Source organism: Habropoda laboriosa, unplaced genomic scaffold (assembly GCF_001263275.1).
Source record: "Habropoda laboriosa isolate 0110345459 unplaced genomic scaffold, ASM126327v1 scaffold89, whole genome shotgun sequence".
In the NCBI taxonomy this organism is placed as follows: Eukaryota; Metazoa; Arthropoda; class Insecta; order Hymenoptera; family Apidae; genus Habropoda; species Habropoda laboriosa.
This window is the reverse complement of record NW_017100263.1, coordinates 956,261-966,398: the sequence shown is the minus strand read 5'-3', so window position 1 is coordinate 966,398 and position 10,138 is coordinate 956,261. Positions and strand designations below refer to the sequence as shown.

General features: G+C 29.0%; 2 protein-coding genes across 2 annotated transcripts; both read left to right on the top strand.

Moving 5' to 3' along the window:
* Nucleotides 1–313: 313 nt before the first annotated feature.
* Nucleotides 314–4,095, top strand: LOC108573112 (sodium channel protein Nach-like). Its single transcript, XM_017935479.1, has 5 exons — nucleotides 314–447; nucleotides 1,266–1,458; nucleotides 1,628–1,788; nucleotides 2,092–2,241; nucleotides 3,420–4,095. Exons 1-5 carry the CDS (start codon nucleotides 314–316, stop codon nucleotides 4,093–4,095), a joined length of 1,314 nt encoding a protein of 437 aa, XP_017790968.1.
* A 1,989-nt stretch (nucleotides 4,096–6,084) lies between these two features.
* On the top strand, nucleotides 6,085–10,127 carry LOC108573060 (importin subunit alpha-3). The gene is made up of 9 exons (XM_017935424.1): nucleotides 6,085–6,490; nucleotides 7,615–7,702; nucleotides 7,792–7,996; nucleotides 8,305–8,465; nucleotides 8,684–8,910; nucleotides 8,993–9,358; nucleotides 9,440–9,674; nucleotides 9,758–9,849; nucleotides 9,936–10,127. Exons 1-9 carry the CDS (start codon nucleotides 6,425–6,427, stop codon nucleotides 10,026–10,028), a joined length of 1,533 nt encoding a protein of 510 aa, XP_017790913.1. The 5' UTR covers nucleotides 6,085–6,424; the 3' UTR covers nucleotides 10,029–10,127.
* Nucleotides 10,128–10,138: the final 11 nt, after the last annotated feature.

Genomic DNA, 10,138 nt, shown 5'->3' with positions numbered 1-10,138 from the left:
TATGAAGAAGTTGTATTGCTTCCTTCATATTTCCTTCTGTTTCAAATAATTAAATGTTTGATTGTAAATGGACGTTTAAATAGCACCGATTTACTTCATAGCACTATTCATAATCCATATCTACAATCAAGTGTTTTCTCTTTCATTGATAAAGCTGATAAATTAGTTATATGTATGTATAATATGCATAATATATGCTTTAACTTGACACGCGATTCAAAAGCGCGACTGGTTTGATTTCTTTGCTTAGTATATTTAACCTATTTAGTGAAAGCACAACAGCGAAAGGATATTTTATTCGACATTTTTCAATATGAAGTACAAGTATAAACCGTTGTGGAGAGATTTGCGCTCTAGTTTGAAGTCCCGATCAAGAGAATATTTCTTAGAGAATAGTTTACACGGCGTCCCATATTTTGTGGACTCGACACGGCCCAAATGGGAAAGGTAATATTATAACTTAGCAGTTACTTGTGGTGCGATTAATACGAGTGGTAAATAAGTTAGCGTCAAATGATTTTTCAGCATATACATTGTGTAAAGCAAAATCCTGTGGATATATCACGTCATTTTCTTTCGTAGTATGCAGTGTTTTAAGGGAGATTTTCATTTTTCTTTCATTCGTAAAACATCATAAGAGAAATTCAAATATCTGTGGTGGAATATAATTCTGCATACGTACATTCTTTACGATACTGTCTGGTTTACAATAGCTTTTTCCATTGTCTTTGAGGGTGAAAAAATTCATAAGAAAATGGATATTTTTCTCTTTTCCACATAAACGAACATTTTTCAGTCGCGAGAATCATGAAGACATTTTTTTGTATCCTGAAGATCTTTTGTAATCTGTTTCAAACGTAAGAATTTTAACAAAATTCGAAGTACCTTTTTATAACTCCTTTTAATCACAAATCTTAAATATTACAAAAAAACAAGGCCTTTTTAAATGAGAATATAGCTTCTATGTGAAAAATATTTCGGTATTAATTACAAACGAGTATACGATAAGTACTTTTTCTTAACATATGTACTTCACAAAATGTGGAAATATCTTAAATTTTAACAAGTGACATGTACACTTTCTATAATGTGCAAATACCTAAATTATTCTTATTTTATTTGTTAAAATACATAGAACCATTAATAAATGGAACTAATCATTAGTTTCTCATTCTAAATTTGAATAATATTCAATAAATATTTGACGATTCTACATATTCGAAAAGTGGATATTATTAGCTAATGTATAACTGGCTTTTTCACAGAATTACGTGGTTTCTTTTAACAGTACTTTCGATAGTAGCAATCATTGCTATAATCGAAACCTTTTTGAATAAATTTCAAACAGAGCCAACTATAACAGGATTGGATGTAACGACAGAGCATATAGATATTGAATTCCCTCAAACGTTTATTTGCTTCGACTGGTTTCACCTGAATCATTCGTATATACGTGAGGTAGGTATGCTTTCAAATGTTATTCTGACACGGTAAAATTGATATTCATTACCAAAAATATTTGACGTTAATGGTAAAAGTGTAAAATTAATTAGAACCTTTATAATTTATTGCAATAACTGTCGATTGTATTAGTATACACGCAACCTTTACCGATTTTGCTTTATAGGATGAAATACATATGTACGAACAATTGTACAATTGGACTTTAGGAAAAAATATTAACTTAACATGGTCTAATATGATTTACGCAAGCAAGAACGATTTTCGTAGAATTTTGCCAATGATGGCACCTGATTGTGATTATTTTATCAAAGATTGCATGTACAGGTAAATATAGTATATTTCACTATTTACGAAAACTAAATTGAAATAATATCTTACTATACAGTCATTTAATATAAATGTGTATACTGTCATAGTATAGTTTAATTGAATTTGAATGTGTTGCAGGTGAGACTAACAATATAAACAATTTTTGTAAAAAGTAAATGATGATTTTAATTATAAAAAAGAAAACTACAGTATTAAAGAAGTTCTTGCGTGCATTTTTTATTGAACAATTTGTAACTAAATAGCATTTCCGGAATTATTTAAAAAAATACTTGCACATCATAATCATAACTCTTTTAGGGGAATAAACATATCATGTGGTCAAATATTTACAAAACGGCTTACACCTGTGGGTGCATGCTGTAGGTCGAAAAGCTTAGAACCACTTCAAATTATGGATGCTTCGTGGAATCTTGAGTTTAAGATTGCAAATTCAAATTTTCCCTTAAGGTAATATTATCATACATATTTAGAAATATTCAGTGCGTTAAAATCAATATTTTTAAAACATTGTAATCAATTATTTTACTAGAAAAAGCTATTAATTAAAGATACATAAAGGACTACAACATTTTGAAAATTATTATAATATTTGACACTATTATGTGTATACAGGGTGGTCCACCTAACGTGACCACCTGAATTATTTTCATTATTAGTAGACCGCTCCAAATTTCTTTGGTCATAGAGGATACGGTTTCAAAAGAAACCAGGTTACGTTTAATGTTTTTACGTACAAATTTTGTATACAAAAAAGTGTATTATATTGTGGTCGTTGAATTCGTCTTAATGCCTGCTAGCAAGTAGCAAGTACCTTGAAAACTTATTTTAAAAAGAGACAGATAAAGTCTAAGGTCATCACCTTGAAGATCCTTTGAAATCGTATCATCTGTGACAAAAGAAATTTTGGTCGGTCCACTAATAACGAAAATAATTGGGGTGGTCACGTTAGGTGGTCCACCCTGTATGTAGTTTGAATTAATAACCATTTGTAACAATTAAGAGCTATTTATAATTGTAATTTTGTAAGCACGCAATTAAAAGTATAGCTATTATTTAATACTTTGCAAGTAAGTAGATACTGTACTTACATACTAACTTTTTAATATAAGGTTGTACTAACTAAAATTTCACATAAACAATAAACTAATTGCTAAATGATCGTTACACGACAGAATTCAAATTACCACACTATTATGATAATTTAGAACTGATTTCTTTATACAAGAGAAAGTTTATATAATTATCATATTCTTTTTAAATATTCATCAGATGTGATAAATTTTTTTATACATAAGTAGTAATTTTAATAATCGATGATTATTAATAATTATGTATTTATCAATACAGTCATTATTAATGTTACCATATTTATTGTTCCTAAATAATTCAAAATTATAGAAAATTAAATCATAAGTCCAATATCTGTCCGTAACAGTATATACACATACATATCTTTTAATCAAAGACACTACCTAAATATATAGTATGTATTTCTATTATATTTATAATTATACATATTAAATATTATTGTCCTTATATACATGTATTCTATTATCACAGTTTATAGTAGGTATATCCATAATTTTGTTGAAATATTTATAAACTTAAAATGATTTTAATTGCAGGCTTTATATTACTCAATATAGTTATTCAGGTCCAACACCTGGCGAGAGACCTGCAATAAAAACGTACTTTCCTGTTGATATTGAATTTAGTGCTGAAATAACATATGCAACATCAGACATTCGCTACTTACTCCTTGGGCAACGAAAGTGCTATTACAAACAAGAGGGTGTAAGTTTAAATGATTGCGAAATAAATTGTTTCAGGGATAAGCTACTTGCACAATGTGAGTGTCTACCATGGTATTTATCATTCGTCGATAAAACAGAATGTACACTTTCGAAATACGCTTGCTTAAATAATGTCATTATCGACGTGACTCAGTGTAATTGTTATCTTTCTTGCGATCATACATCATATAGGATAAAAGGTATAAAAAAATCATCAAAAAATGTGTCTCGAATTATGTTAAGAAATTGGCCAACAGCTCTTTACAAAAGGGAAATGCGATTTGGTTATTTAGATTTACTTGTATCGTTCGGTGGTATTGCAAGCCTTTTCTTGGGATATTCTTTACTGTCCTCTGTAGAATTCGGATATTATTTTAGTCTTAGAGCTTACTGCGGAGCTGTAGTTCAATCTTCTCGAAAACAGTACAATATTGTAACTGTTCATGTGGTAGAAAAACTTCCAAGCACAGTAGATTCTAATCTAAAGTATTATCAGTATATTGATTAATTATTTTACAAAATGTAAATTGATGCATCGTTATCTAATATTCATATTTTCATACATTAAATTTAATACAGTTTATTTACATATACATATGTAATTTGGTTACATATTATATTATATTGGTATAAATATTACATTCTTAATATAAAACTAGGTTTACTTGATTACATTATTATTCGTTTATTATTCGTCTAAGCTGTAATATTATTAAAAATAATGAAATTTTTAGTAAATTTACGAACATTATTGTATATTGTAAAACAAATCTAGTTATATTTATAAACAAAATGTACACGAACCTCATTTTGTTTTATTTCTAATTTGTTTAACTTGTTGCAATATGACATCAACATTAACATTTTTTATTAAAATTTCAATACAAAAGTAATTTAAATTCTCATATCGTTATTTTATTTAAATCTTGAAGATAGTTCCTATGTGCAACGCACATAGATTGAGGGCGTCCCTGTTACTCTGATTCTTTTTTTACTTCTTGTGTGGTATTCTGTCATGCCATCCGAGGGTGTATGTGTGCAATTTTATTCCATGTAATCCAAACTGATAGTTCTGTTAATTTTCTTTTCAATGTTTATTATATTAATATATGAGGAGAAAAGACACTGCGTGCATTATTTCCAAACCTATTACTAATCTTCATACATTAAACAAGAAACTAATGGAATCGTATTTTAATATACATCTTAATTACAGATGACAGTATCATTATAAACTAGATTATTACCAATGAGTGAATATACAGGATAAGTCACATAATTTGTCCACCCTGAATAACATGTAAAGTGTGTTTTATATAGAAACTGCACAGTATCGAAGAGAGCATGTGATGCTGAAACGATTTTTTTAAATAACCTATTCATTTACAAGATATCAAAGTGACCTCGAATTTTTTAAATGGAATACCGTATTTTTTTATATCAAAATTTCAAAGAACAGTGAATTTTCTATAAAAAAGCATTAAGCTTTATTTGTCCTAAACTTAATAATACACAGATATATGGAAGTCAACAGGCACCACTTTGAGCACCTACTGTAGCTAAGGTAAGTAGTGAGACCATAAACAACGTTTTTGCAAGTATCTCACTAATTATTAGGTTTAAGACAAATAAAATTCCATACTTTCTTATAAAATATTCACTGCTCTTTTAAATTGTGATATAAAAAGGTACGCATTTCGTTTAAAAAATTCGAGGTCACCTTGATATCTCATAAACAAATAGGTTATTTAAAAGAATCGTTTCAGCATCATATATTCCCTTTGATACCGTGCAATTTTTATATACAACACTTTATTGTAAAACACGTATTTTAGAAGTTATTCGAGATGCTCATGTTATGTGACTCATCCTGTATCACAATTATACTTTTTAATTAAATTTTTGTGTATTTTAATATAATTGAAATATACAACTGTTATTGTTAAAACATGTATCATTGCAATATTATTATTATTAATTTATTATATAGCAATCACTATAATAATGCAAGAAAGAAAAAAGAAAAATCATCAAGAATTTAATTTTGTATATATATACACACACACACATAGACATGCAGTAATTCTGATTGGTCGTTATTATTATTATATACAATTTTGATATTTATCTAGTTGCTTTTGACGCACATTAAAGGAATTTTCCCTAGCTAAGTTTCTTACATTCATACCAACAAAATATCCATATACAATGCAGTATATCACATTAATTATAATCGCACATACCAACTGTAGTTGATTCATTCTGCTATAAATGTTCGTTACTACATATTAAATTCTTGTTACTAATATGTAAGTTTTGTGTGTATTCAACTAAGTTTAATAAATTAATTCTGAAAGTAATTAAAAATATTATGTATTATAATTTACATTAAATACTGCAAATATAAATTGCTTTAAATTAAAATATGAGTATATAATTTAAAGATGATAAGAAATCATTGTAATCTCTAGCGCTATTTTTTGTTCGTCGATCATATTTTATAGTCTGTGAAGGTGAACATAGTGAAAACACACGTCTTCCGAAGCGCCACCTTGTTCATTTCCGACATTCTTTTCGGAATGGTCGAAACGCTGCGTTTGTGCTGAGAAAACGTGACTACGGAGAACGTCGTGTGGCGATCGTGATCAAGAGAACGAGTGTTATACATGATATTGCATTGCATATTGACGTACATTAAGGCTGTCGCGCAACGGTATGCAGTTGTGAAGTAAACCGACCGCATTAACACGGATACAGAATTTTTCGCAGTAACACGGGTATCCGGGTGCCGGCACACACCAATATACGCGAGTACGAAGGATTGGTTTATTGAAAAAATGGCGGCGGACATGCTAAGCAAAAATCGAATGATGGTTTTTAAGAACAAAGGCAAAGATCAAGAAGTGAGTATTTGATGTGTTCGTCGTTGTGCGCAGTTACGTTGTGCGTCTGGAAGTTTCGGATGCCGTACTAAGCATATAAACGCAAGATTATTTTGAGCACAATTTTGTTTTCGAATTTGCAATATATTTGCACATTTTGTTGTTCTGATTGAACTTTTGGACATTTCTGTGCGACCTGTTTGCACAGAACCCACAATAATTCTTGATACAACTTTATCAAATGTGTAATATTGTATTTTGATTACAATAGGTGTATTCTAAAACAAGTGAAAAATGTCAGTCTAGAATAATGTCAAATATATTGCTGACAAAGATAGCATTGAACTATTTATTACAAAAAATATAGCCAAGTTGCTTTATTTTAATCATCTACTAAAAGCCTTAACAATATCTTTGCAATGTCATTATGTTTTGTTCTATATAAATAGTGCAACAGCTTAATAGTTTTCCAGCTTTTCCATATCTTTGTATTGTAACTAGAGATTTTCAAAAATTCACAAACCATGTTACAATTTCGTAAAATGTATTTTACATTGTTACATTTATTTTAGAAAATTGTAGTATTGTGTTCAAAATATGATGAAAATTTATTGGAATACATTTGAATGTTTTGCAAGTAAAAATATAGTACTAATGAAAAACTAATGAGGTAGTAAAGTTTATTATTTTGTTGTATTTGCAAATGACAATTTGCATACGAGTGTTTTGAAAAAATATGTAATTCTTGCATAGATTTATAATTTTTATAAAGTTTACAGCAATAAGATGTTAACATATTTTTGTTAAAGTTTTTGATCTCTGTTAAAGTAGAAACATATTTTCGAATGTTGCATATAGTTTCAAATTAGGATATTACATTTAGTTTATTATGATACAATGACCATAAAACTTACTATATGATAAATTGGTGTAATTAAAATATGTTTAACAACATAAATTTATTAAAAAATTACCACATATTTCGTTTATACATCAAAAATTTGTTTTAGTTATTTTGTTATTACAGTTGTGCAACTTTCAAAATGCAGTTATACTAATGCATTATAAATTTTGTTATAAAAATAAATTTCCAGTTAAGAAATATTTTGCATATTATGTAATATATTAATTTATGAAATTTTAAGGAAATGAGAAGAAGAAGAAATGAAGTTACTGTAGAGTTACGCAAAAACAAGCGTGATGAGACTTTGCAGAAACGAAGAAATTTAACAGGTAAATTATGTCAAAGGATTCACAAAGAAAAATAGATATTAGAGTATGAATAAAAACTATAATTACTAAAGAACATTATTTCTTTTCAGATGAAGATGATGTTGATAAACATTTGTCAAAAATCAATTTAAAGGAACTAGTAAAGAAAGCTGATAGTTCAGATCCAGAGGTTCAATTACAAGCTGTACAGTCAGCCAGAAGGTTACTGTCGTCAGATCGTAATCCACCGATTGATTTATTAATTGATAGTAAGATTTTACCAGTTTTAGTTCGTTGTCTTGAAGAGCACAATAGGTATGTGATAATGATTAAATTTATATGCAATTCTAGTTTATAATACTATTTAAAATAATATATTTCTATGAGAACAAAAGTATGATCAAAAGTGAATATTCTTAATATAAGATTTTATGTTTCTGCAAAGTTCAGTAATTATCTTTTGCTTTGAAAAACAAAATACAAACAAATAGTATATATTGGCTAGTCTCTATTATTTATAAATTTGCGTAGACTATATTGTTAGTGTAAATAATTTTTTTGTTTTATGTTTGAAATATTTATTATTACAAATTCTTAAATTTTTAATATGATTTACTTTACAGTCCTTCTTTGCAATTTGAAGCAGCATGGGCTTTAACAAATATTGCAAGTGGAACATCACCTCAAACACAAGCAGTTGTAAATGCTGGTGCAGTTCCACATTTTTTGAATTTGTTATGTTCAAGTCAACAAAATGTTTGTGAACAATCTGTATGGGCTTTAGGTGTGTATTTTAGTATGAAGATGAAGAAATGGTTTATTCTGTAATACCAAGATGAAAATGCAGTAAAAGTAAACTGGATAGTTTTAATTGTTTATGATCTTAAATTTCATTAGGATTTGAGTTTTACTGTGTTTTGCAATCATTTTATTTTATCTATATTTTTCATTGATTGAACTAAGAATATCATAAATGCATATTGACAATATTTTTTATCATAGGAAATATTATTGGAGATGGTCCAATAGCTAGGGATCTTGTTATTAAACATGGTATTGTACCGCCATTGTTAGCGTTTATTAAGCCGGATATACCAATTAGTTTTTTACGTAATGTAACATGGGTAATCGTAAATTTATGTAGGAGCAAAGATCCACCACCATCTGTTGAAACTATTAAAGAACTTTTGCCTGCTCTTAATGTACTCATTCATCACACAGACATTAATGTAAGTGATAAAAACATATGTAATATATGTTTAATAGCTAATAATCATTGAAATAATTCATTATATTTAATATACATTACAGATTCTTGTGGACACAATTTGGGCACTGAGTTATTTGACTGACGGTGGTAATGCACAAATTCAGATGGTTATAGATAGCGGTGTAGTGCCTCGACTCATACCACTTCTCTCGCACAAAGAAGTTAAAGTGCAAACAGCTGCTTTAAGGGCAGTTGGTAATATTGTAACGGGTACAGATGAACAAACGCAAGTTGTACTAAATTGTGATGCGCTATCATACTTCCCCAATTTACTCACTCATTCGAGGGAAAAGATTTGTAAAGAAGCAGTCTGGTTCCTTTCAAATATAACTGCTGGTAATCAATCTCAAGTTCAAGCAGTTATAGATGCTGGATTATTGCCGCTTATTATTCGCAACTTAGCGAATGTAAGAAAATATTTTTGTTAAAATTATCGAAATTTGTTAGATGAAATAATATACTTTATTGATGTACTTGTTTTGCAACAGGGCGAATTTCAAACACAAAAAGAAGCAGCATGGGCAATCAGCAATTTAACAATTAGTGGCAATGAGGAACAAGTCACACGGATGATACAAGATGGCGTTATCCCACCTTTCTGTAACCTCCTTTCCTGTAAAGATCCTCAAGTTGTACAGGTTGTTTTAGATGGTATACACAATATGCTCAAACTTGCTGGGTCACAAGTTGAACAGTTGGCCAATATGATCGAAGAATGTTCAGGTTGGTTTTTATGACATTTAACATTACTTGTATGTAATGTAATTTAAAGAATGCTATTTATACTCTTAAATGTGTTCTTGTAGGTTTGGATAAGATTGAGGCGCTGCAAAATCACAGCAACATAGATATTTACAAGGTAGCGTTTGAAATTATCGACCAATACTTTTCAGAAGAGGTATGTATTTATTTCATTTGTATAATTAATAGTTCTCTTTTGTTGGTTTTTCCAATACTTAAAAGAATATTTTACAATGATTTTAGACAAATGATTCAAATGTGGAGCCACAAGTTGTGGAATCAACATTTGAATTTGATCAAACGACGAGCATTCCGAGTCAAGGTTTTAAATTTTGAGAAGGCCTCCATTATTTCTTATCCGATCGTGCCGTCCCCCGACAAACTCCGATGCGGAGCCATTTTGCTTATCCTTTTCTATTCTGTCTTATTCTTGCTCCAACAACAAC

What these genes read in the sequence shown, in the direction of transcription:
- LOC108573060 (XM_017935424.1), top strand. Translation starts at nt 6,425, where the DNA reads ATGGCGGCGGACATGCTAAGCAAAAATCGAATGATGGTTTTTAAGAAC. An exon ending in GAAACGAAGAAATTTAACAG is followed by an intron (nt 7,703 to 7,791) that starts GTAAATTATGTC and finishes ATTTCTTTTCAG; the next exon opens with ATGAAGATGATGTTGATAAA. An exon ending in ACCAATACTTTTCAGAAGAG is followed by an intron (nt 9,850 to 9,935) that starts GTATGTATTTAT and finishes CAATGATTTTAG; the next exon opens with ACAAATGATTCAAATGTGGA.
- LOC108573112 (XM_017935479.1), top strand. Translation starts at nt 314, where the DNA reads ATGAAGTACAAGTATAAACCGTTGTGGAGAGATTTGCGCTCTAGTTTG. An exon ending in ATCATTCGTATATACGTGAG is followed by an intron (nt 1,459 to 1,627) that starts GTAGGTATGCTT and finishes TTTGCTTTATAG; the next exon opens with GATGAAATACATATGTACGA. An exon ending in AATTCAAATTTTCCCTTAAG is followed by an intron (nt 2,242 to 3,419) that starts GTAATATTATCA and finishes TTTTAATTGCAG; the next exon opens with GCTTTATATTACTCAATATA.